Here is a 21,732-nt window from a genome sequence, read left to right on the forward strand (position 1 = left end):
CAGCAGCTGCTACCGACACTGCTGGTAGTTCATTATCACAGGGAAATATAATGTATTATGAAATGCAAAAATGCTGATTAACTATTTCACTGCTAATCCTTTTAGAAACAAAACACTCCCTTTGTTTATCCCACAGTGTGCATCTTCCTCCTCCTTCTCCTTGTATGCTGAAGGCCTCCCTGTCCCACACCCACCTGCTTATGTTTCCAGTCTTGATCCTCACACATGATCCTTTGATCATGCAATTATGGGCTCCCCATAGGAAACCACTTGCTACACCAAAATCAGGGCATGTGAGACCACCACAAAAAAAGAAGCAAAACATCAAAATAGATCTTTCTGGGGATTGCCACAAGAGTGGTGCAATTAATTTTTGTGTTCAATTTATTAAGAGTCTGTTATCAAAAGGTTAACAAAGCTGCCACAAAACTTCTCTTCTGATTTAGGATGTTGATGTCAAAGACTGTCATGACTTCATTGCACAGTGTGGTTCACCTTGTAGTAGATTTCACAACAGCCTGGTAGAGCTACAAAAACTCAAGTCTGAAAGCACTTACTAGCTCATACTCATAAATGTTTTGGGGTTTTTTCAAAAGCTCAACAGTAGGTGCTCTTTTCTTTGTCTCAGAGACAAAGAAAAATGAAGTCATAACAGCCCTCAGACAGATTTTTATGAGTCTAAAGGCCAAAAGTAATGTCTGGCACAGATTATTTAACTAGACTAAAGGGGAAATTAATTCCCTCTGAGGCAGGGAATTTGATTTACCATTTCCTTAAGGCTTTTGGTAGAATTGGGTGCACGAGAGCCTGGTCTGGTATGTAACGCCACAGGAGCTTTTGCCACTCTCACATCTTGGCAGGACAGGCTGACCATTGTGGATAGGGCTTTTCCATCCTGTCAGAAAGAACAGAAAGAAACAGACTTTACCCCATAAAGGACTTCTCTGGGATTTCAGTCAAGGCTTGGTGTCCCTCTGTCCCTCCTTTGTAGAATCTGTTTTCCCAATATCCTGTAATACCAAGCCCTGGAAAAGGAGCAAAACCCAACAATAATTCAGACAAGATGAAAGTGCTGCTGGTAGTCTGTAAAAAGGCTCTGAAGGGAGAGGGTGCCTTTCCCTAATCCCAAGGAAACATGTCCATGACTGAGGTAGGTACTTCTGTGTTCAGACTGCTTCTGAAGTCTCCAGAGGTTCCATTGTTTTTCCTTACGCATATGTGTCTGTTTCACTGTAAGTGTGGTCCTCCCACAGCCACCTTCCCTGCCCTGACTCCAAGGGGACTTGTGGGGTGTGTTAATGCCACTGTGCAGCAGCCAGGATTGGACACTGATGGGAAAATCTATATAAAACAAGGAACTGGACACTTCCAAAGGTAATGATGTCTGTGTGTGATTTCTTGTTTAGCTGCACTGGCTAAAGCTGTAGTTGCTAACTCAGCAGACTGTAAGTAGACACTATTGTCTTTTCTGTGAGTTCTGGCTGCAAATCAGGATGTTAATAATATCTAGAGAGCTATAGGAGGCTTGGATCCCATTTATCAGGACCCACCTCTGTCTCCACATACAGGAGCAAGAGTGGGGTGATGATCTTGCTGACAGTTCCCTAGTTTAGCAATGAGTGGCAGGCACTTGTTGGGGAGATCTGTACCGAGTCCATTATTTATTAAGCCATCACTTAGGATCCAGAACGGGTGTATTTATTTGTAGGGAAGTCTGTAAAAATCTTGATGGCTGTTCTAACATATGTTTATGCATCAGAGTCAATGCTAGGGAGGTGCTTTCTTTTTAAATTAGGAACAAAATATCTCCCAAAAGCAAAATATCTGGGCGTGCTGTTATATCCTTTCCCCAACGCTTACAGCAGCACTGGGAGAACACCCCAGCCAAGCTGACAGGCAGCCAAATATCATTTATGGCTTGTTTTAAACTGATTTGTTGACTTCATGAAAGACCCTGTCAAAAAGAACAGTCCCCTGAGTCCTAACAATGATAACAGTTATATTGCATCAGCGCTGAAAAACTCTTGGATAACAGCGAACCTACCCTGAGAAATCTTTTTAAAGTGCCTGAACATTGGATTTTCTGAAAAGAAATGAAACTCAAGCTATTGTTTCATAGTTCATTTGAGTTTTCTTCATTCTTTGTTCATCTTATTTTCCACTGATTGGAATAGTCTCTTGGTAGCATGAAAATAGTTTCCCTTATTCCAGTTAATTAAAAATAAAGAAGTGTGTTGTTTAAAGGAGATGCTGCTAACAAGGACGCGTTTAATTTCTCTTACGTGCAGTGATATCAACATGTTTGTGTCTGCATCAGTCTGAGCCAGAGCGGACACTCCTGAGCCTCCTATCAGCTGCATTTCTCCTCCCTGTGTCTCACTGAAGCAAAGGGTAACCCCCACGTGCTGTTTGTGCCTGTGCTGTTCAGAGCTCCCTACCCAAGGGCAAGATACACATCCCCTGCTGTATCTGATCCTCATCCTGGAGAGCTCCCAGCCACAGACCCTGGCTCCTGTGCCACTGTCCTCCTCGTCCTTGCCCCATGACCGTGCTGCTGGGGCAGCCTTGCCTCGGCCTGGCTGGGAGAACAGTGAACACAGCTGCAAAAGACCATCTGCTTCCTAAGGCCTTTCTTCCTCAGAGTTTTTAACAGTCTTATCTCCACTAAGTTCAGTAGTGTCGTTTCATTGGTCAGAGTTCTTCCTGGTGGAAATACAGTTCTTCGGTCAGAATATTTTAAATCTTGGTAAATTTAATGTGTTTTCTCTTGTCTCCCCATCTTTACCTGAACCTGCACGCCAGATTTACTGTCCTGCAGCTCTGCAATTTTTCATTATTTTGACTACTTTTCTGTAGGTTTTACTTGGTGTTGCTGAACATTAGGAGAGCGAAATCCTAGCTTGCAGATAAAACAATATCACAGGAAGAATTATAAATATGTTCTTGTCCAAGCACATAACAATGAGCGAACCTGACTGTGACAGTTTGGATCTCTGGTTTCCTCCCAGCACCGTGGGAAAAGGAAGCTGCCTCTGTGCTTAGACAGCAGCGACTGCTTTCTACATCTGTGAGGGGGCCAGCCCCTCCTGGGCCCTGCCAGCCCTGGGGACACTGGGGTGCCACAGCTCCTGCTCCAGGGACACCGGGGTGCCACAGCTCCTGCTCTGCCGCCTGGCACCGGGCTGTGACCAGGGCTGGGGGGACCCGGCCCTTGCAGAGAACATCTGCAGCACTCAGCAGAGCTTGGGGAAGCAGGGGAAATTCTTGCAAACTGCTGTGATTGCAAGTGTATGAGATTAATCCAAGGGCCTGATAGAAACTCCAGCAAAGCAGATGCACAGCCCCCTGCCCTTCAGTAGGGTGTTTTCTTGATCGGGTTTGGATGAAGGAAATGACATGTCATTTTTAATACAATTATTTCCTTTTTGTGAAACTAAAAGGAAATAATTGTATTTACAATGACATGTCTTTTTACTTCGTTTTAGGAAAACAGAACAAAATACAAATCCGTTTTGTGGAGAGAAAAAAAGAAAAGTACTTTAAGGCAGAATATGTTTTTGTACAATTTCTTGTGGAGAAGAACTCCTAGTATTAATTAATGAGCCAAAACTAGAATTATTGAAACAAGTGCGACCTCTGTCATTTACTTCAGGCTGAGCAGGTTTTCATACACGTCATAAACAATTACAGTAATTTTCTTTTACCATCTAAACAGTGGCAGTGCTGTGCAACCCACATGGCAAGCCTCTTGTTTTCTCTGAGCAAAGTAGATCTTGCTTCTTTTATTGGTAGCTGCAGCTCGGCAGAAGGTGTGTGGCATAGTTTGGTGTCTGTGGAACCACAAAAGAACATTGGATTTTGGTGCTGCAGAAAAATATTCAGTGTTGGGGTTTTTTCCTCTCTTGGAGGTAAAATTGTTCTAGCTGTTGAGGGGGGAGAGTTGGTGTTGGTGTTACTTCTAAAGGCTATTTCTTGACATTCATATTTCACAAATAACAGGAAGGATACTGTGGTTAACGTGTGGTTGCAGTTCTGGAAAGTGGCAATACAAATTACAATCTGTGATTCTATATTTTATTGTCTTACCCATATCCATGTTGGATCTGCATAGATTAGAAGTAAAAATATTGTAGGCAACTTTATAACTATCAGTGTAAATTCACCTTGACCCTAGGAATGTCAAACTATGACCCTGGCCAAAGCATCACAATGAAGAATATCCTAGTACAATTTATTTAATAATTCTCTTGATGATCAAAGTATCAGATTACATCTATTTCATTCATTATGGCTTGTGAAGAGGAATGGAATTGTGCAGAAAACTTTTATTATCACTAAAATTGTAACTCTGGCTTGCAACAACACCATTTTATGTAGTATCATTCAGTATTTTGAGGTGTGGAATTGGATTTCTGAACTTGTAGTTCACCCTTGAAACTGGAATAGGAATTTTGGCACAGGGAAGCATTTCCCATAATCAAACCTTTGGTGATGCCCAGATTTGAAGGTGCCTTCAGTGTGCAGGGTGTTCTTAAGAACCTTTTTTCTATGCAACAGCCAGTAAAACTTGTTTGAAAGAGCTTTGCTAGGCCAGAACATCAAACACTGCATTCCAGTTGCAGCCCTCCCATCAGCTCTTTGGTCCTGTGCAATACAGCAAAGGTTAAAGTATACAAACAGCTGAGTGAGCTCACTTTATTTTGAAATCATAAAATATCTTTAATTTAAGAGGTAGATAATGGTTTTGCTTGACAGAGTCACGTGGCTGAAGCTGAGTGGATTTCAGATTGGACATTAGGAAGAAATTCTTCAGAGAAAGGGCGATGGACTGCCCAGGGAGGTGGTGGACTCACCATCCCTGGAGGTGTTTAAGGAAAGGCTGGATGTGGCACTTGGCTGACAGGGTGGTGATCGGTCACAGGCTGGATTCGACGATCTCAGAGGTCTGTTCCAACCTAAGGGATCTGTGTTTCCATGACTTGCCTGGGCTCACCGCAGGAGAGCAGTAGGTGCTGTGGCCAGCGCTCCTGGGGAGCTCACAGGGACAGAGATAACGGGGGCTTGAACCCGAGGACGAGGCAGAAGCTCCGGGTGTGTGACAGGCAGGCCCCCGAGCTCAAACATGACGCAATCTCGGAGACTGCTAAACATTTTTTTCTTGTTGTTACAGCGTTTTTTGTGAATCCTGAGCTCACGCGTCCCTGCTGACAGCCTCTCTCACAGGCAGCCTCCATGGGGTGGGGGGGGCCGTTCGCGGCCTTCCCAGGAAGGTCTAGCGGGGCCTTCCCGTTCTCTCGGAGCCGCCCCTCGCCCGCAGCTCCCGCCCGTGGCGGCGCCCTCGGCCCCGCGCCCCCTCCCTCAGCCGGCGGAGCTCCGCCCGGCGGCCCCGCTCTGCCTACCTGGAGCCACCTCTATGGTGCGGGGCGGAGCCGGGCGGCGGGGGCGGCGCGGCGGGACGGGCGCCCGGGCCGGCGGCTGCAGCGACTCCCCTTTGTGTCTGGAGCCGCCCGTGCTGTTGGGGCGGGCGGGCGAGAGGGGGCGCGGGCGGCGGAGCTTCGGCCCTCGCTCGGCTCCCGCCCGCAGCCGGCGGCGGGCAGGGGAAGGAGGCGGAACGGCCCCTCGCCGGCGAGCCCGGCGCGGGGGGAGGAAGGCTCTGGCAGCGCGGAGGAGCTGAGCGGAGACCGGCGTGAGGAGGCCGGGCTAGGCTGCCCGGCGCTGTGGAAACTCGGGGCGGGAGGCGGAGGACGGGAAGGGCCTTCGCCCGCGGAGAGCAGCCGGGTGCGCTCGCAGCTGGAGCCGCCGAGGAGGGGCTTCGCCGCCCCGGGCCCCACCTTTGTCGGGGTGGCCGGGGGTGGCGTCGGTGCTGCGGCGGGGGCCGGGGCAGCGCGGAGGAGCCCGCCCGGCGCGGGAGGCAGATGGGCCGGGATGCAGCCGCAGCACTCGCCGTGAGAACAGGGGCCCTCGCCGCCGCCTTCCCCGGAGCGTGAGGCAGCGAGGAGGGGCGGCCGGAGGACAGAGACCTTTGCCGGGATGGGACGCGCCGCCGCCGTGAGCGCCTAGCTCGCTCGCCGTGCCCCGGCCAGCCCGCAGGGCCCGCGCTGACTGACACCGCTGTGGGCGCGTCTGGATATGTTCCCTTCCCAACCGGGCGCTTTCTTCGATGTCGTGAAGCTGCGTGGGAAATAGCCCGGTTCCCAGCGGGGTCGGGAGCGTGCCGCCGTCCTCCCCGACGGGGGAGATGCCGGGGGGCTGGGAGGCAGAGCCAGGCGCTTCCCCCGTGTCCGCTGAGCGCTGCCGGCTCCCGAGGCATGAAGGCAGGCGGCTGTAATGGAGTAAGAGCGAACACGGCTCCTCTCATCTGCCATTTGCCCTTCCAGACGGGATTGTAAACCGAGAGAGTTAAGGAAGGCTGTGCGAAAGCAAGAGGAATTTCCTCTCTTCGGGGTTTGGCTTCCTTTTTTTTTTTTTTAAACCCCCTATTTTTTTCTGCTGGCGGCTCGAACCGTGGCTTGCCCAGGTATGCCTGCCTCACTGCAGCACCTTGAGCTGGTGCTCCTGCTCTCCAGTGCCACCCTGCTGCTCGGCACTGCGGCTGGTGAGTAGCCACTGGGTGGAACGAACTGGCCATTTTGGCAGCGGGAAGGGGGTGGGGTCCGCTGGTATTTGGGCACATCGGTGCCTCCTTACAAAGTGCTGGGCATCTATTTCAGCGGCGAAGCCTGATAAAAGTTTTGAAATCGTGATACGTTAAGTGTCTCGGGGAATAAAATCTGCTTTATTGTGTAAATGAGCTCGACCTGCACTCAGTAAGAATGCTTTGCTTAGATCTGCATCTCTTGTCTAATAACTTACTTCAGTTTTGGAAATATATATAATCTTTTTGTTTTGCATACCTCGCCCTTTGTAAGGTAATGCAGGAATTTTTAATATATATTTTAATCGTCAGCAGAGCTGTGCCTGTTTCGCTGTGGGATCTTCGGGCACAGCCATTTTTAATTTTATCAGCATCGGTGCTTCTCGGGGCCTTACACATGTGCTGTAGTTTTGTAACAGAATTACTGTAATGTGTATTTTTTTTTCCCCTGGAGAGTCTGAAGCAAATATGGAGCTATTTCTTTTTGTCACTTGTGATTATAGAACACAAAAAACGGTATTAAGGAATGCTGAAAGGTCTTGAAGGGTACTCTTTTTTATGACGAAGTTGGAAGCAGAAATGCTAAGAGCATCCTTACTCGTATATTTGGATACTATAGCCCTATTTTTAATTGTCATCGGAAGCTCAGTGTTAGATATGCAGGGTGTTGGAAAAGAGATGTATGTTGGTCTGGCATCCTTTGCTTTTCTGTCACGGTGACAGATTAACGTGTTGGAGCCCTCGAGTGTAACCCAGCTTTGTTAGGCAGGAATACCAATTGTTCTTGCAGTATGCTTTTTCCAGCACTTTTGGAAGACTCCTACGACTTTTCTGTCGTTTTACTGATCGGGATCCAATCTGCAGTGCTTGCTTTTCTTCCTGATATTTTGTAATCTTCTGGATATAGTTCATAAGCGAATCTTCAGAGGAAAATTGCTGGATGTTGCTTAGATGACCCAACAAGCATGGTGGTTTCCATGTTATATTTCAGTGAGGTCTTAAAATTAATTTGTCAAAGTTGAAGATACTTGTTGCCATTATTAGGAAAATCCTGTAAATGACACACGTTTAGGCAGTTTTCTCTGACTGGATAGTCCCTGATTTTCTTGCTTCTGCTTACTAAGAGGTCTCTTTCAGAAAGATTCATAAATGAAAAGCTCGATGTTCCCTATATCATCCTGACCTTTGACTGCCATTATTTTAGATGGATGTCTGCAGCGTCTCTCTGTGGTCGTTTCTGAGGAGTGTTTTTGGTTTATTCCCCTCTTTTTTTTTTTTTTTCCTGGGAGAAGGGACTTCTGAAGGTCAAAAATCTTGGTATTAAAGCACATATGAATCAAGAATGCTCAGCATCAGCATCTCAACTTTTTTTTCAAATTAATTTTTTTATAAAGTGTAGGCTTTTTTTTTTTGCCTTTGTGAAAACTCCGGTGAGTTGGTCCTTTCTGTGCCCTGATGAAGAAGGGTTACTGAAGGAGCAAGCACAGATTTGTAGCAGGCCAAGGGCTGGGCAGGTGCTGTAAGAGCCCATTTGCACGGTTTACCCAATTCACTTCAGTTCTGATCTGGCAGCAGCATTCCCAGTATTTCAGTTCTGCCTTGTTAAAAGGGTGTTAACGGTGCCAGCTTGGTCGGTTGGTTTGTGAATAGGAACCTATTTTCCCATTGTGATTTATTTCTTAATTGTGAAATTTTAACAATTCACATTTAAAAAAAAACTTGGTCATAATCCTCTGTAAAAGTAATTACATGGATGATTTGAGCTTTAGTTAAGGAAGCTAATGGCTGATTTTAAGTTTACACTGCATTTCAGAAAAAAATGTCTATACATGGGGAAGCTACACTAATGTGTAATTCTGCCCTTTTATGTTCATGAAAGAGCCAACACTCTTTCTTCTCTTCCCCTCCCCCAAAGTATGAACTGTATGCTCCCATCAGAGTGAAAATGCTGCCTTTGTAGCTTTGAAACCCCTATTAATTCTTTCTTCTGATTAGTGAACAGATACTATATCTCAGCAGTGTATAGAATTGAGTGCCTATAAATGCAAAATCATGACATCAGAGGAAAAGTATTTTGATAACAGGTTTTTAAGTTTCTGTCTGGAGGAGAATATCTGGACCTCTCTGGGGAGAGCTCCACAAAGACCTGGGGTTAGTATGGACAGGAATGGGAAGATAAAACAATGAATAAAGAAGATGACACAAAAAATCTTACCGTGAAGTTGTAGATGATAGTTCCACTCATAATCTGAAATATGAATGAAACAAGAAGGTGGTTCTTCCTTCCCCTTTCTAATTGAAGATATAATAAAAAACTAGCTCTAGAAATATTTGCTGATTCTTAGAAGGAAAATATTACTGGTTTCCTCTTTAAAATACAGATCTTAACAGTTATCTGATAAGTCTGCGTTTAAATAATGTATTAGTCTTTGTAAAGAGAAATGCTTTAGTGAGGACATTTTACTGACAGCAGTCTTGGGTAGAGGTTTAAAAAGCAGTATTGGACAAAAATGGTTTGCAACATTTTGTTCTTTATTTTTCAAATTCTTTTAAATAGTTATTTCTAAATCTTTTGTTTAGAACTGGGAGACATATAAAAACATGTCTTTATATTGTAGAGGATTCTGGTGTGTTCATCATGAGGGTTTATGGCTGAAGAGGTGGTTGGTGAACCTTTGAGCTGTTCCCCAGTATTGCAAAAGAATTTTGTTTGGGTGTTTGTATGGACCAGATATTAAAGATACAATCTTTCTTCATTTCACTTGCTTACGTTCTGTGATATGCAATACTGAACCACTTTTCCTTCTGCATACATGTCCAGGGTAGACAGCATTCCATTGTCTAATGTGTAAATTATTTGCAGAAAGTATAAGGTGAAAATTAAAGCAAACAGAATATCCTTTTATCTTTGGGAGTATTTTCATAATTCTATATCCGTGCAGTTCAACAGGGCTTCAAAAATTAAAGCAGGGAAGGAATTGGATAGAGATTGATTTTTTTTTAATGAAAATTTAATTATTAATTAAAATGAGTGAACTGAAGTATCTTTATCTAATTCTGCTGTGCTCATTTAAGTTACTTTAGTGTCTCAACATAATTTGTCTGAAATGTGAATTGGGTGAAATGAGGAATAATCTCCTTTGGATATTCAACTTATTTCTTCTAATTAGGTGTTTCAAATTAGTAACTGACCCTGTGTATCTTGCATATTAAACAGTGGGGTTTTTTTAAACTTATCTGCACCCTGATTTCTCCTTATTTACAAGAGCTACACCCATTGTTTATGTTTTTTCAAATGTAACCTAAAAATTCTGCTTATTTTTCTGTTTGTGTTGGGAGTCATCTCAGAAATCTGAGCCTGGGAAATGGAAGCCAGGCTGTTGGCTTGAGGTGCACACTGGTGCCTGGAGGATAACCTCAGCACAAGTGCAGCCTGGACTCCGGGCTGGGCCTTCATGGCTGTGGGCTTGTGTAAAGAAATTGTGTAGCTGTGCAAGCTGTTCACCCTGCTGGGAAGAGCCTTTTTCCTTTAGGTAAATCAGCCTGTGTGAGCCTCTGTGATATTTTGACTCAGGCGCTTCCAGTTCCCAAGCAGACTTCAGTACTGGGATACTGCACTGTGCACTGCTGGCACAGCCTGTGAGGAGATGGAAGCTGTGCTCATCTGGTGGCCAAGGAACTCAAATTTCAAGCCCTGAGACATTACACAGATATCTTGCTCCAGTGTGAATGGTTTTCCCCTCAAAGGAACCATGTATAAAAAGTTGGCTCAATTGTCTGCCTATCCTTCTCTGATGAAGGCAGGCCAACCTCACTTCACCCTGGACAGAGAGGGAAGCATAACTGTATTTCTTAAAATTTTCTTACAGTGAAGTTTGTTGAAGTGGTTATTTTGATGACATCTCCCTAGCACTTACTACAAATTTCTGTAAAAAAATATTTGTTGAGTTCTGCATTGTTGCTCCCATTTTTATATTTCATTAGGTATTTATCAGTAGTTTGTATAGTCAGTGGCATTGTTTCCTTGGTAAATACCATTTTCCTCTGCCTTTCTCACTGAAGAGACAAGAAATTTGTATTGGGTTCTTCAGCAATGTTTTATTCCTAACAACAGAGTGCCTGGTCCTGGAGCTGCATTGTGTTTGGACTCAGTCTGGCTGTGCTATGAATATGTGCTGTAATTTTCTGGGCAGAATATAACTTTATAGCCAGGGCTGTGAGCTGAGTGTAAAGTTTCATTTGGAACAAAATGTTTATGCCCTGAATAAAACAGGCTGGGTGATGATTTAGGTTGGGTAGGACTGGAATCTGTGCATAGCTTGCAGGCAGTAATTATTAATTTTATTGAGATTGTAGACATAGTGGATCTACTCACTGCTTGATTTTGAATTTAAGAATAAGTGAAATACAGGAATTGTTCCCCAAAAGACTAACATTTCAGTATGCAAACTGATTTTCTACAGTGTGGATTTTATGGTGTTTTGTTTTGGGGGTTTTGGTGGGGTTTTTTTTGGTTGGTTGTTTTTTACCTGTTTGTGATTTTTGGTGGTGTATTGTTTTTGGGGTTTTTTCCCCTCTTATTTTTTTTCTGAAGCATAAGTTTACAGAGGCATAAGGCTGGAATTGTTTCTCTGTTTCCTCCATGGCCTGGTTGTGTAAGTACAGATAATGATGTCTGTCTAACATCTCTAAAATCTCCAGTGAAGAGGGATTTCACAGCCTGTCTAGGTAGTCTGGCCTGTTACAGTGCTTAATTATCATGTTTTTCATAATGCAACAGTAGTAGATTTTTTTTTTTGCCTCTTTTATAATGCAAGATTGTTTAAGATATGCCATAATTAATATGTGGCAATCCACCTGAAAATGTAATGTGGTATACATACACAGGCAATTGCCAGGGAATACCAGTTTAGATAAGTTCCTGTCTTTAAGCTTTTGATCATCAGTGTTTTAAAATGCAATTTTTCAGTTTTTAAAAATTTTGAGAACTGTGGCCTTCCCAAAATTTTGATTCCTGATGGTGCCTTCGTGACTGGAGACGTCTGTTAATGTGTTAATAGCAGATCTGTGAGCTGGGCTGAGCAGCTGAGAATCTGATAGGAGAGGTCAGTCAGGGGGTGTGGTGAGCAGGAAGAAAGGCTGGGACAGGAGAGGTTTGAAAGGATGAAGGATTGGGTCTGGTTTGCTGTGGGATGAGAACCAAGGCGTATGAGACAGCCAGACAGAGATAGTGTCTGAACATTTGTCAGACTTGCTTGGAGAATGAGTGGAATGAACCTTCTGCACTGGGAAGGCAGACAAAGCATGGTTATAGGTAGCAGTTTGGGAGATCTCTGTTCTTTCTTGTGAGAATGAATGAGACACACAGTCATTCAGATGATGCCTTTACCCTTCTCTTTTTCCCTCAGTTTTGTAAGTTTCAAAACCACAAGCTTTTGGGTGGTGGTGGCATTTTGTTTCAAGTCACTGGGATGTGTCAGTTTTGTCAGTTGCCTTACTGAGTTTGCTTCGAATCGTGTGTTCTGTTTTGAACTGTAAATGTGTCTACCTTTTGTATCTCTCAGTACTCTGTATTCTCTCTTTGGTTTATTCTGTGAGAAAAGGAAGGAAAAATATGTATTATGGACCCAGAAGACTGACATCTGTGAACCCTTCTGTCTCCACCTCTAACTCCGTAATCTGCTAGCCAATTTCAACCATATGTGAAAGATGAGAAAAGTCTCAAGAGATTAATTTGCTACCATTTTCATGAAAAATTAGGAACTGAATAGAGGAATAGAGGACAAAGTTCCAAGGTAGAGGTTTTTCAAGGGAAAAGAGCATAACTCAGCCCAGGATGTAAGTGTTGATGCATACACTGCTCTGGACTATGCACAGAATATTTTTTTTTCCTGTTCACTTGGCATGCTGTAGGAGATCTGGGGGAGAATGAGGGATCCCTCTGTGGGAGATGTGGGAGTTGGCTAAGAAGTGTGGGAGAAGAGTCACATTTCTAGGCAATTAGTTTGCTGCTTGTGGAACAACTGGTGCTTCTGAGTCAATGTAGTAGCCAATTTTTTGACTGAACTTGCAAAACAATGCCCAAATCATTTTACTGAATGCTTATCATCCATTTATGAACTTCACAGTCTGTATGAGTAACTTAAATGGTATGCATTGTTTTTCACACTTCAAAACTACATTTAGCTGATTGTCCTGTGTGTATTCTGTAGTTCAGATACCCCACACATCAAACTTCCTTATGATCTTCTTTTCAACAGTGCTGTAACTCAGGCTTTTCCAGTGGTCCCTTTGAATGTTTTTGTAATGCATATATTTATACTTGCTTCAATCTGTGAAGTTCGTGAAAAGGAGTTTATTGTTTGTTTAAGCAGGAGTAATGGCAAGGTATGAACTGTCACCTTCTGGAGTAAGTGGCAGACAGTGACACTGGCAGTGGTGCAGGGAACCTTGCATTACCTTGCCCACTGCCACTAGCAGGTCAGTACAGAAGCTCTTACTATTATGTCCAGCCAAAAGCTGACATTTATGCTGCTGCTTTTACTATATATCCTTTGACTGTTTTGAGTTGTAAGCAGGATGGGTGTAAGAAAAGATGGGTAAGAGGATTTTTGGGTTTTTTTGTGGTGATGAGATGGCTGTAAGTATGATCGTAGGTCACGTACGTTAATTGGCTCCTTAGTTTATACACTGGAGAATGCAGCACCTAATTAATATCAGAGTGTTGGGCGTTGGCAGTGTCATCTCAAGCTCGTCATTCCTGGCATCAAGTGCACTTCCCTCTGCATAAGTCACAAAGGTCAGCTTTACCTGGTGTGAGAAGCTGTAATGGAGTTCAGGGACAAGAACAACTGACTAAACATGATCTACTGCTCTTGCTTTTCCCTTATGAGACTTCCTCAGTATGGTTTGGTTTCTGTTAAAAATAAAACATTTTATTTCTACAATTAAAGCAGCAGATACTTGATACAAGACTCCTAGACCATCCATGTTAAAGAACCTTAATTAGATTTTCCCAAGACTTCAAATTAATCCACAATCCTTTGTTAGACTTCACAAAATTGTATCAGGAAAAATAGTGGGTTGTGATACCATTAAAGCCATTTTCTCTAGTAGTGATTATATTAAATAAATGATATGACAGCAGTATGCTTAGTTATCCACTGTAAAAAAATGCTTGCTTTTGTTAGAGTAGTGGTTCTGTTGTAGTCACATTGTTGCTGAATCTGCTTCAAAATTAGTCCTTCCTTCTGATGCAGAGAGAAATCAGTAAAGCTGATTTCTTTGGGAGGCTTAGCGTTTCTGTACCTTCCAAGCTGCAAAAATCTTGGTGTGGACATATTTTTTGCAGAAGATAATGTGCTGTGAATTTTTGTCACTCTTTTTATTTGTTTAAAATCTAAACACTAGAAATTGATTTTTTTTATATTTAATTGTGGAGAAGGGACTTAGCTGAAAATTTAGATGTTTTAAAATTATTAACAGTTCTTAAATATAAGTTTTTATCATATTTACCTGTCTGAGATATGAATGGTATGTAAAACCAATATAGTAAGGTGAAGAAGACTAAGGTTGTAGGAAAATTGTAGAAGCTGTCTTTTAGCTCGACAGTGGCGCTGCCATATATACGCAGAGCAGGCACATAGCCCAAGAAGCAGCTTTCTGTATTAAAATAATTTCGGTTGCAATCAGAGAAGGATAAAAGGAGCCATGCAATGAAGTTCGTCTGGATGCCAGCGCGGTGTTGGTTTCTAGCGTTTGCATGTTTGAAGTTCTTTTCCCTTATTTCTGGCCGAGACGCTGCAGCTGCCGGCACCGAGACAGCCGGGCGGGCCGGGGCGGTGCGGCCGAGCGGGAGCGGGAGCCGGGCTCGGCCCCGCGCCGGGGCTGCCGCTGCTGCCGCGCCGCTCCCTCGGCTGCCGGGGAGGGCAAGAACTCCTGTGCTATTCTTACTCGGCTCTGCAGGCAGCGATGGATGACTCAGGGAATTTAAATGAGTGAAAGAAAGATGTGGAAACAGTAGGAGAAATCATTCCTCGTGCCCACTGCGGTATTATTTGGGTCTCTGTAAACTTTTTTATATAGAAAAGATGCAGATTCTCAGTTCTTATGTGTATGGCATAGATACAGTGAAGATAAATTGTAAAACATATATGTATATATGAATGTGTGTCTGTGTGTATCCCTACATACTCACTGTGTTACCAAAATTCTACCAATATGTTCTGCTGCTAACACTTTTAATATTAGAACATTTACTGTTTGCATGGCATTCTTAACTTCCAAAAAATCTTCATAAATGGCTTATTTTGTGGGATGGGTAAACTTTACACTTATTAATTACATCCAGATTCTATCAGGACCTGTTAAATAATTTCTCTTTTAGTTACGCTAAGATGAATCTGACCTAATTAAATTTTAGTTAAATTTAACATGTAGTAGTTAATGCTGTTGTAGCAGAACACAATTATTTGGTCACAGTTTTTTTCTCATTGTTTTAGCCAAGAATTTCAAATCTAGTATTTTTCCTCATTTTTTTCCATACAGACTTAGAAATATCCAAAGTGGCAAATAGAGAGACTTTGTTGTCTTTTATTGTTTCCTGTCAGAGAAATAGTACCATTAAGGAAGCTGTCAGCAAATTTAGCTTCCCTTATTTTAAGAAATACTGAAATAGAATGTTTGTGTGCAAAACAAATAACCCCCTATTATTATTTTACTAATCTGTATGTAGACTGTATAGCTACTTAAAACTGAAGATGTGGCCTTTGGGTACAGGATTACACAGTCTAAATATGACATCACAGAGTAAATTAATTTTAAAAATGGGGAGAAGGTGGGTTGTTTAAAGTAAGGAACACTAGTGATACAGTAATAATATATTAACTTTGTAGTTTCACTTGGAGAATGTAAGAATATTTTCTTATCATTTTGCAATGTTATGGGGAAAAAAATCAGTGAGATCCTAAGACAATAGGACAATTGAATAATAAGTGGTGCCATAATATATGAGACTGGTAAGAATATTACGAGCAGGAGTCACTTCACTGAGGAAATCTAGGGGGCATTTAAGAGGGAATGTACTGAAAGGGATGTTGCATTGAGTTCTGTTGAGGAATGGAAGAGTTAAATGTGGAAACAAGTATTCAGATGTTATGTACTTTGAAGCAGTTATCAAAACAAAGTCTTTCATCTTGACGAAGTGAGGGTCTGCAAATATTGTGAGGGAAGCAAATATTGCCAAAGTGATATCATAGCCAGCAAGTTGATTTTCTTGACTGGTTTTGGAAGAGTGGGAGAAGGGTTAGCAACAAAAGACCTGAGCTGAGAAGATAATAAGGCATGAAGAAAAATAAAGAATGAGCTTTTAATGTGGTATAAACAAAACTAGGAACAGACTTGGTGATCCAGTAATGAGGGGAGAAGATAGGTGGGGAAAAAAAAAAGCTCTGCAGTTAATTAAGGTTCTCATGAAACACCAGGAGACCCATTGTGAAGAAGAGTGAATTGTGTGTAGCACCAGGGCAGTGTGCATTGTCCTCTCACTCCTGGATGCCCTGTTTCAGAAGGGAGCTTGCACTGGCTAAGTGAGAAAGCATCTGAAATTGCCAGTAAATCCAGAATGTGCCCTAGAACTCTGTGTGAACTGCACTGTGTGTAGCCAATGCTCATGATAATGGCAGCAACAGGTTTTTGTTTGACCTGTAAAGAAACAGATGAAAAGCAAAATTTTACTTGTTTCCACATTTAACTCTTCCATTTTAAAGAACATTTTAAAAAAGTTTTTATGTGGCATATAATACAATAATTTACAGAACATTTTTACAGAGAGCCTGAATAATCCACAGTTGTACTAACTGAAATAAGAATTTGCTTAAAATCTCAACCTTTTTAATGTCTTTGTCTTTTTGATTATGATTAATCTTCCATAAATGTGTTGTTACATATTAGTGAAAACTAGTGCTTAATTGAAGTGACTGAAAGGCTGTGGAGTTTTCCGTACAGTACCTGTGTTTTAGGGTTGCTTTATTACAGCAAGGTGAGATATGCCTTCTCTTTGGTGCTGGTTTAATGTATTTGTTGTGCATATTGGTATCTTTTCGGCCAAGTTCAAATCTTTAAATGTAGTTAAAGCCATAGTTTTCAGTCATCAGAATTCAGCATACATTTAATGACACTGTTGTATAGCACTTCCAGTCTTCCTGCAATATGTTCATGCATATAATGCAAAAGAAAAACCCAAAGACACAACAGCCTTTAGACAGGCTTCTAATTGAAGATAAATCAAGATAATTCTACATACTGAACTTTTTTACTGTATCAGCTAACTTGTCTTTTATATCTTTGCTGAGGGGGAAATGAACATTTATGTGAATGTTCTCTTTTAAAATGGAAATTTAATAAGTAAGTCACTTTTCCCTTTCTGTGCTGATGTGATGCCAGTTCTGAGCCTCTCGGTGTTGCTTTTTTCATGTTTTTGTGTTCATGCTATAAGCTTAAATCCAGAATCACTTTGGTACAATGAAGTCCAGTACAGTTATATTCTGTTTCCAGATACTTATTATACAAGATGCTGGTGTAATCCCAGAAGCCTTTTTAGTATTCCTGTGTTCTGAATACTTTATTCATTAGTACACATTTATGGGTAGATCTTTCAACTTGACAGAGGTTCTGGAGATCAGGCATTTTATTGAGGCTGCCAGGAAATACAGAGAAGTAAGCCTACCGTAATATCCTGGCTTCCCCAGATAAAACTAGACATCCTGGCTGGATGTTTACCAGTGTTATTACAGAAGAAGGTATTTGTGTCTTGATTCTTTCCTAGATTTGTCCATCCTTCTCCACCCTTGGCTTTGTTATTCTTTTTAGGATGGCTAGAATAAGCATGTCATGAATTTACCTTTATGTTACCGACATGTGCTTTCAACATGTGACTGCAGCCAACTGGTGTAAAATGCAGGGGTACCACAAACAAACAGTTATTGCATTGAGCTGAAATATTTAATGGCACAGGAGGGTGACGTATGCGATGGGATCTGATAGTAAATTCCTTTGTGGCAATGACATAAAGCAGTTTGTTTCAGCGCGTCATTGATAACACTGCAGCTTGCCTCACTTCCCTGAGGTGTGGGAATGCGAGGTGCAGAGGTAACTGCATTCCAGCGAGTCTCAGTCTAGACAGGCACGGGAGCATCGTTCATCTGCAGCAAACACGGCAGGCTAATCACCTTCTGAAAAGGGACCTTGCAGCTGAACAATGTGCTGTGCTGGGCACAAAGGCACCTGGAGAGCTCAGTGCCATCACCAGCAGCACAGATCCTGGGGCTGAGGGTCTCACCTGGAGGGATGTGGTCAGAACTGCAGAATGCCAGCTCCTCCTCATTTTATAGGAGTGGTGGTTTTTGAGAGAAATGGTTTAATGAATTGCTGTACAGTTAATTATGTTTGATTTAAGGAAAAGCTTGTTATCTAGCTGAGGTGGGAGAAAGTTTGAAGTGCACTTTTATAGCAATAAGTATTAGCACCAGTAGAAACTCAGCTCCCTTTGATTGAAGAGGAACAGAGTGAGCTTTGGCTTTTTCAAACAGCATTTACAGGAAAAGGCCTTTTTTATTGTATTTTATTTATGAAGTTGGATGGTGTCTATTTCTAAGGCATAGCAAAATTAAGAGGTAAGTGTGATGTGGCACAAAGTGAGCCCTGTTAAATACTTCTGCTGGATTTGGTAGCCATATCTCTACATGGACACTACCAGAATTAGTTGGAGAGGAGTTAGGAGTGGAAAAATGTGGGAGATATTGAAGAAAGTGTGGAAAGGTATTTTCAAGTTTTCTTGATTATGTGAGGACAAACAGTTAATAGCAGATGCCTCTAATAGTACAGGAGGCACAAAGAGTGAGATACACCATAACAGCTTGAGGATAATTGTTAAGAACAGTTAACAAAGAGATGTAAAGGAAGAGAGTGAGTTCAGATGGAAAGTAGTTTGCCAACTGCTGTGCTTTGATTGACTCTGTGCATGTTCCTAACCTGTGGTAAGTGTTAAAACAGCTCTTGGAAAGAAGTTGTGAGTATGCAGATGCTGAGTTGCTGTAGGATAAATTAAGTAAATTTAACACTGTAGTTTCATATTTTATGTTATCTGGCTTTGTGGACATCCTTCCTTCTCCCTTGTCAATTGTTCTGCTTGAGCAGGAGATTGTAATCCTGCAGATTAAGATCCAAGCGGAGCATTTAAAGAAGGGAAGATGCAAATGTTCTTAGCAGAGAATGAGCACAGTCCTGTAGTTTTGTTTTCACTCACAAAATCAAAATTACTTACAACCAGAGCATTATAAATAAGCATGAAATTAGTCATATAAACCCCTAAACTCATTATAGCAACTATCTGACCTTAGTTCAGATGCTTTGTGCAGAACTATGATGGTTTTTATGAGGTATCTCTCTGCAGGGTACTTGCCTCATCTGGTGAAAAAGGGGTAATTTCAAGGCCTTGCAGGGAATAGACTTTCACAGTTGCACACTCTCCTGCTTCTCCCTTCCCCATGGATGTTTTATCCTCCAGCTCAGAGGTGGTTCTTTGTGTGCTTCTTTCTTGATACTATCTCTTCTTAAATTTCACTTACTGCCCTTACTTCAGTTATTGTAGAAAGACATTTTTATTTCCACTTGAACATTGCTGTTTTATGCATTTCTTCTCTTTAATGAAAAGAAACGAGTTGTATCATGTTACTAAAAAGAGATCTTTGATAAGTGCTCAGATCAACTGGGGTGCATAAAGGAAGTGCAAGAGACTGAAGTTTATTCTTCCCTAGAGGAATGCTTAGCTTCTCTGACTCTTCTGGTATGCTTTCAAAAAGTAAGGCTTCTTTGTTTTTCTACTTTTATTGTCTTGCAGAACACAAACTCTGAGGCTGTTAATTGACAGATGCACTGTGGATGTATAATTTGTTCTGGGGGAGATGCTGTTGGGGTGAGATTAGAGGCAGTGTAGGACGGTCATTGCCTACCTAAACTTGGCTCAGTACAGCCCACAAGAGGTGGCTCACCTACCAAACTTCTTTTAAACATGCATGAGCTTGAGTGAGTAATTAAGGAAGTGATTTCAGATACATATTTAAATAAGGCTTTCAGAAGAATCATAAGAAGCTTTGGTTAAGATCTGGGGAGAGGGGCAGTTAAGGTAAAATTGTGGGAAGGGCTATTTTAGTCCTTGAGGAATATAAAGGTTCCATGCCACAGATTTCCAAATGATTTCTCTTATGGTGCATTTTAATAAAACGTTCCAGGACTTTTGAGAGGCAAACTGGTAATATAATTTGTCATTGCATAGACAAAACCCAAAATTATTCTCAGCATTGTAAACTCCTGTGTGGCAGGGGAAGGTGGGTGTGAGAGTTCAAAAAGAAAATGATCATGCTCTCTGGGAGATCTGTATCTGGTCATTAGTGTGATAGCGGATAACTTGCAGTTCTGCTGGCTTTATTTTGAATTTTCATCTTTGTGTTGGAATTGTATTGTGCAAGACTGATGAGATCAGTCTTTGGAAGTGAGCTTAGAATTGCAGTGGCCTTTGCTTGCTCTGCCCTTCCTATCCTTCCGGTTTTTATTCACCAAATGTATACAAATGTGAACACAAATACTGTCTTCATCTCAAATGTCTCCATCTGAAGACAAAGACAGAGTTCCTTTCTCATGTCCCATACTTGGCATATGGTAGCATTTATCTAGTTCTGTTAAGGACTGCAGAAGACTTGTTTTAGCAGTGCTGTCTGTCTTTACCGATTCCTGTACCGGAGTTTAGTTGTCCCAAGTGCAAATGATGACACCAAGTAGCAGTCCTTGAGCAGCACAACCACAGTCTGTAGTAGTTTGTGTGAGGTCTGCATCCCCTTGTACACTTATTTACACAGCAGCTTGAATCTGGATCCCCTGGCTGGCCTCAGGGCCCTGCCTAATTCAGGCTTGCTATTTCTGCGTGGGACAGAAATAGATACACTCAAAGGTAAAGTTGCCTGCTGCCCTTCAGGGCAGAAGTTGGTTTGGAAGCAGTTGGTTTGGAGGCTTTTGCTTTGAACCTGTGACTGTATTGAAGACAGTGCATAGTTGCAAGCTGCAAGCCCTGATATTTTGTAAAAACAGCTGAGGGAAAAGGAAGTAGTAGTTATGGCTGCAGTGTAAGATGAAGAAAGGAAATGGGAGCCTCCCTTAAGTGCAGCCACTAAGAAGGATAGTTAAAAATAGCTTCTTTTCCCCTCTAAACAATTGTCTAAGTTGCCATAAATCTTGTTTTTTCTTGGGACGTGGAGACAGGTCTCATTCCCTGGGTGCTCTGTTCTGAAACACCAGTTGTGTTTTGAGAACTTGCTTTGTGCACATTGATTATTGCAGGACAGATGTTTAAAGGGAAAAAGCAAACACTGAGGCCCAACTGTGACTGCAATGAGCAAAAGCATGACAGTACTTAAAAAATACATCCACAGTGGATGGGAGGAGGACCACAGTGAGATGAAGTATCTTGCTGTTGCTTAGTGTGCCACCAGCAAAGAGAACACATACCTGGTTTGCTGCCTTGGGGTGCATTGTCATCCACTTCAGCATCCATTCATTACAATCCCAAACTGATGGATTTTTGAGATTTATCATGGTAGAAAGCTGGTTGTGATGGTTTTGTACTAAGTAAAGCTGCTCTCAGAGAAAAGAGTTACGAGAAGTGGCAGCTTTATTGCAAATCATACAATTATTAGAGATGGCAATTATAAAAGGAAATTTTTGTTTTGAAAGGTTTAGAAATTAATTTATTACTTGCCCACCAATGTTAACTGCTCTGTTTTAGTTCTATACAAAAAGTTCAAAAGACAAAACGCTGTCATTTCAAATACATTTTGAAGTGTTTTACTTTGTGCCTTACCCTATTACTGTTTGAATTCTGATTAGTTAAACTGATTTTTTTATAATCATTCCTGACCACTACATTTCTTCAACTTGTTATGCCAAGCTTGCCACAGATTCCAAATATCTGTAGTTTTGTATCATCCACTCATGCTCTTTGTCTTTTCTGATTGAGCTGCTTCTGAAATATTTAATAAAGCAGCTAA

General features: G+C 42.1%; 1 protein-coding gene across 2 annotated transcripts in view; it reads left to right on the forward strand.

The window, feature by feature from the left end:
* Nucleotides 1-5,680: 5,680 nt before the first annotated feature.
* BMPR2 (bone morphogenetic protein receptor type 2) overlaps nucleotides 5,681-21,732 on the forward strand; it is a 104,116-nt gene continuing 88,064 nt past the window's right edge. Inside the window, exon 1 of one of the 2 annotated variants that reach the window (XM_058810009.1) lies at nucleotides 5,681-6,595. In XM_058810009.1, the coding sequence (XP_058665992.1) occupies nucleotides 6,520-6,595 (76 nt within the window). In that variant the 5' untranslated portion in view covers nucleotides 5,681-6,519. The remainder of the gene's footprint in view (nucleotides 6,596-21,732) is intronic. The other variant, XM_058810008.1, reaches the window with a different exon arrangement.

This window comes from Ammospiza caudacuta, chromosome 8, assembly GCF_027887145.1.
Source record: "Ammospiza caudacuta isolate bAmmCau1 chromosome 8, bAmmCau1.pri, whole genome shotgun sequence".
NCBI lineage: Eukaryota > Metazoa > Chordata > Aves > Passeriformes > Passerellidae > Ammospiza > Ammospiza caudacuta.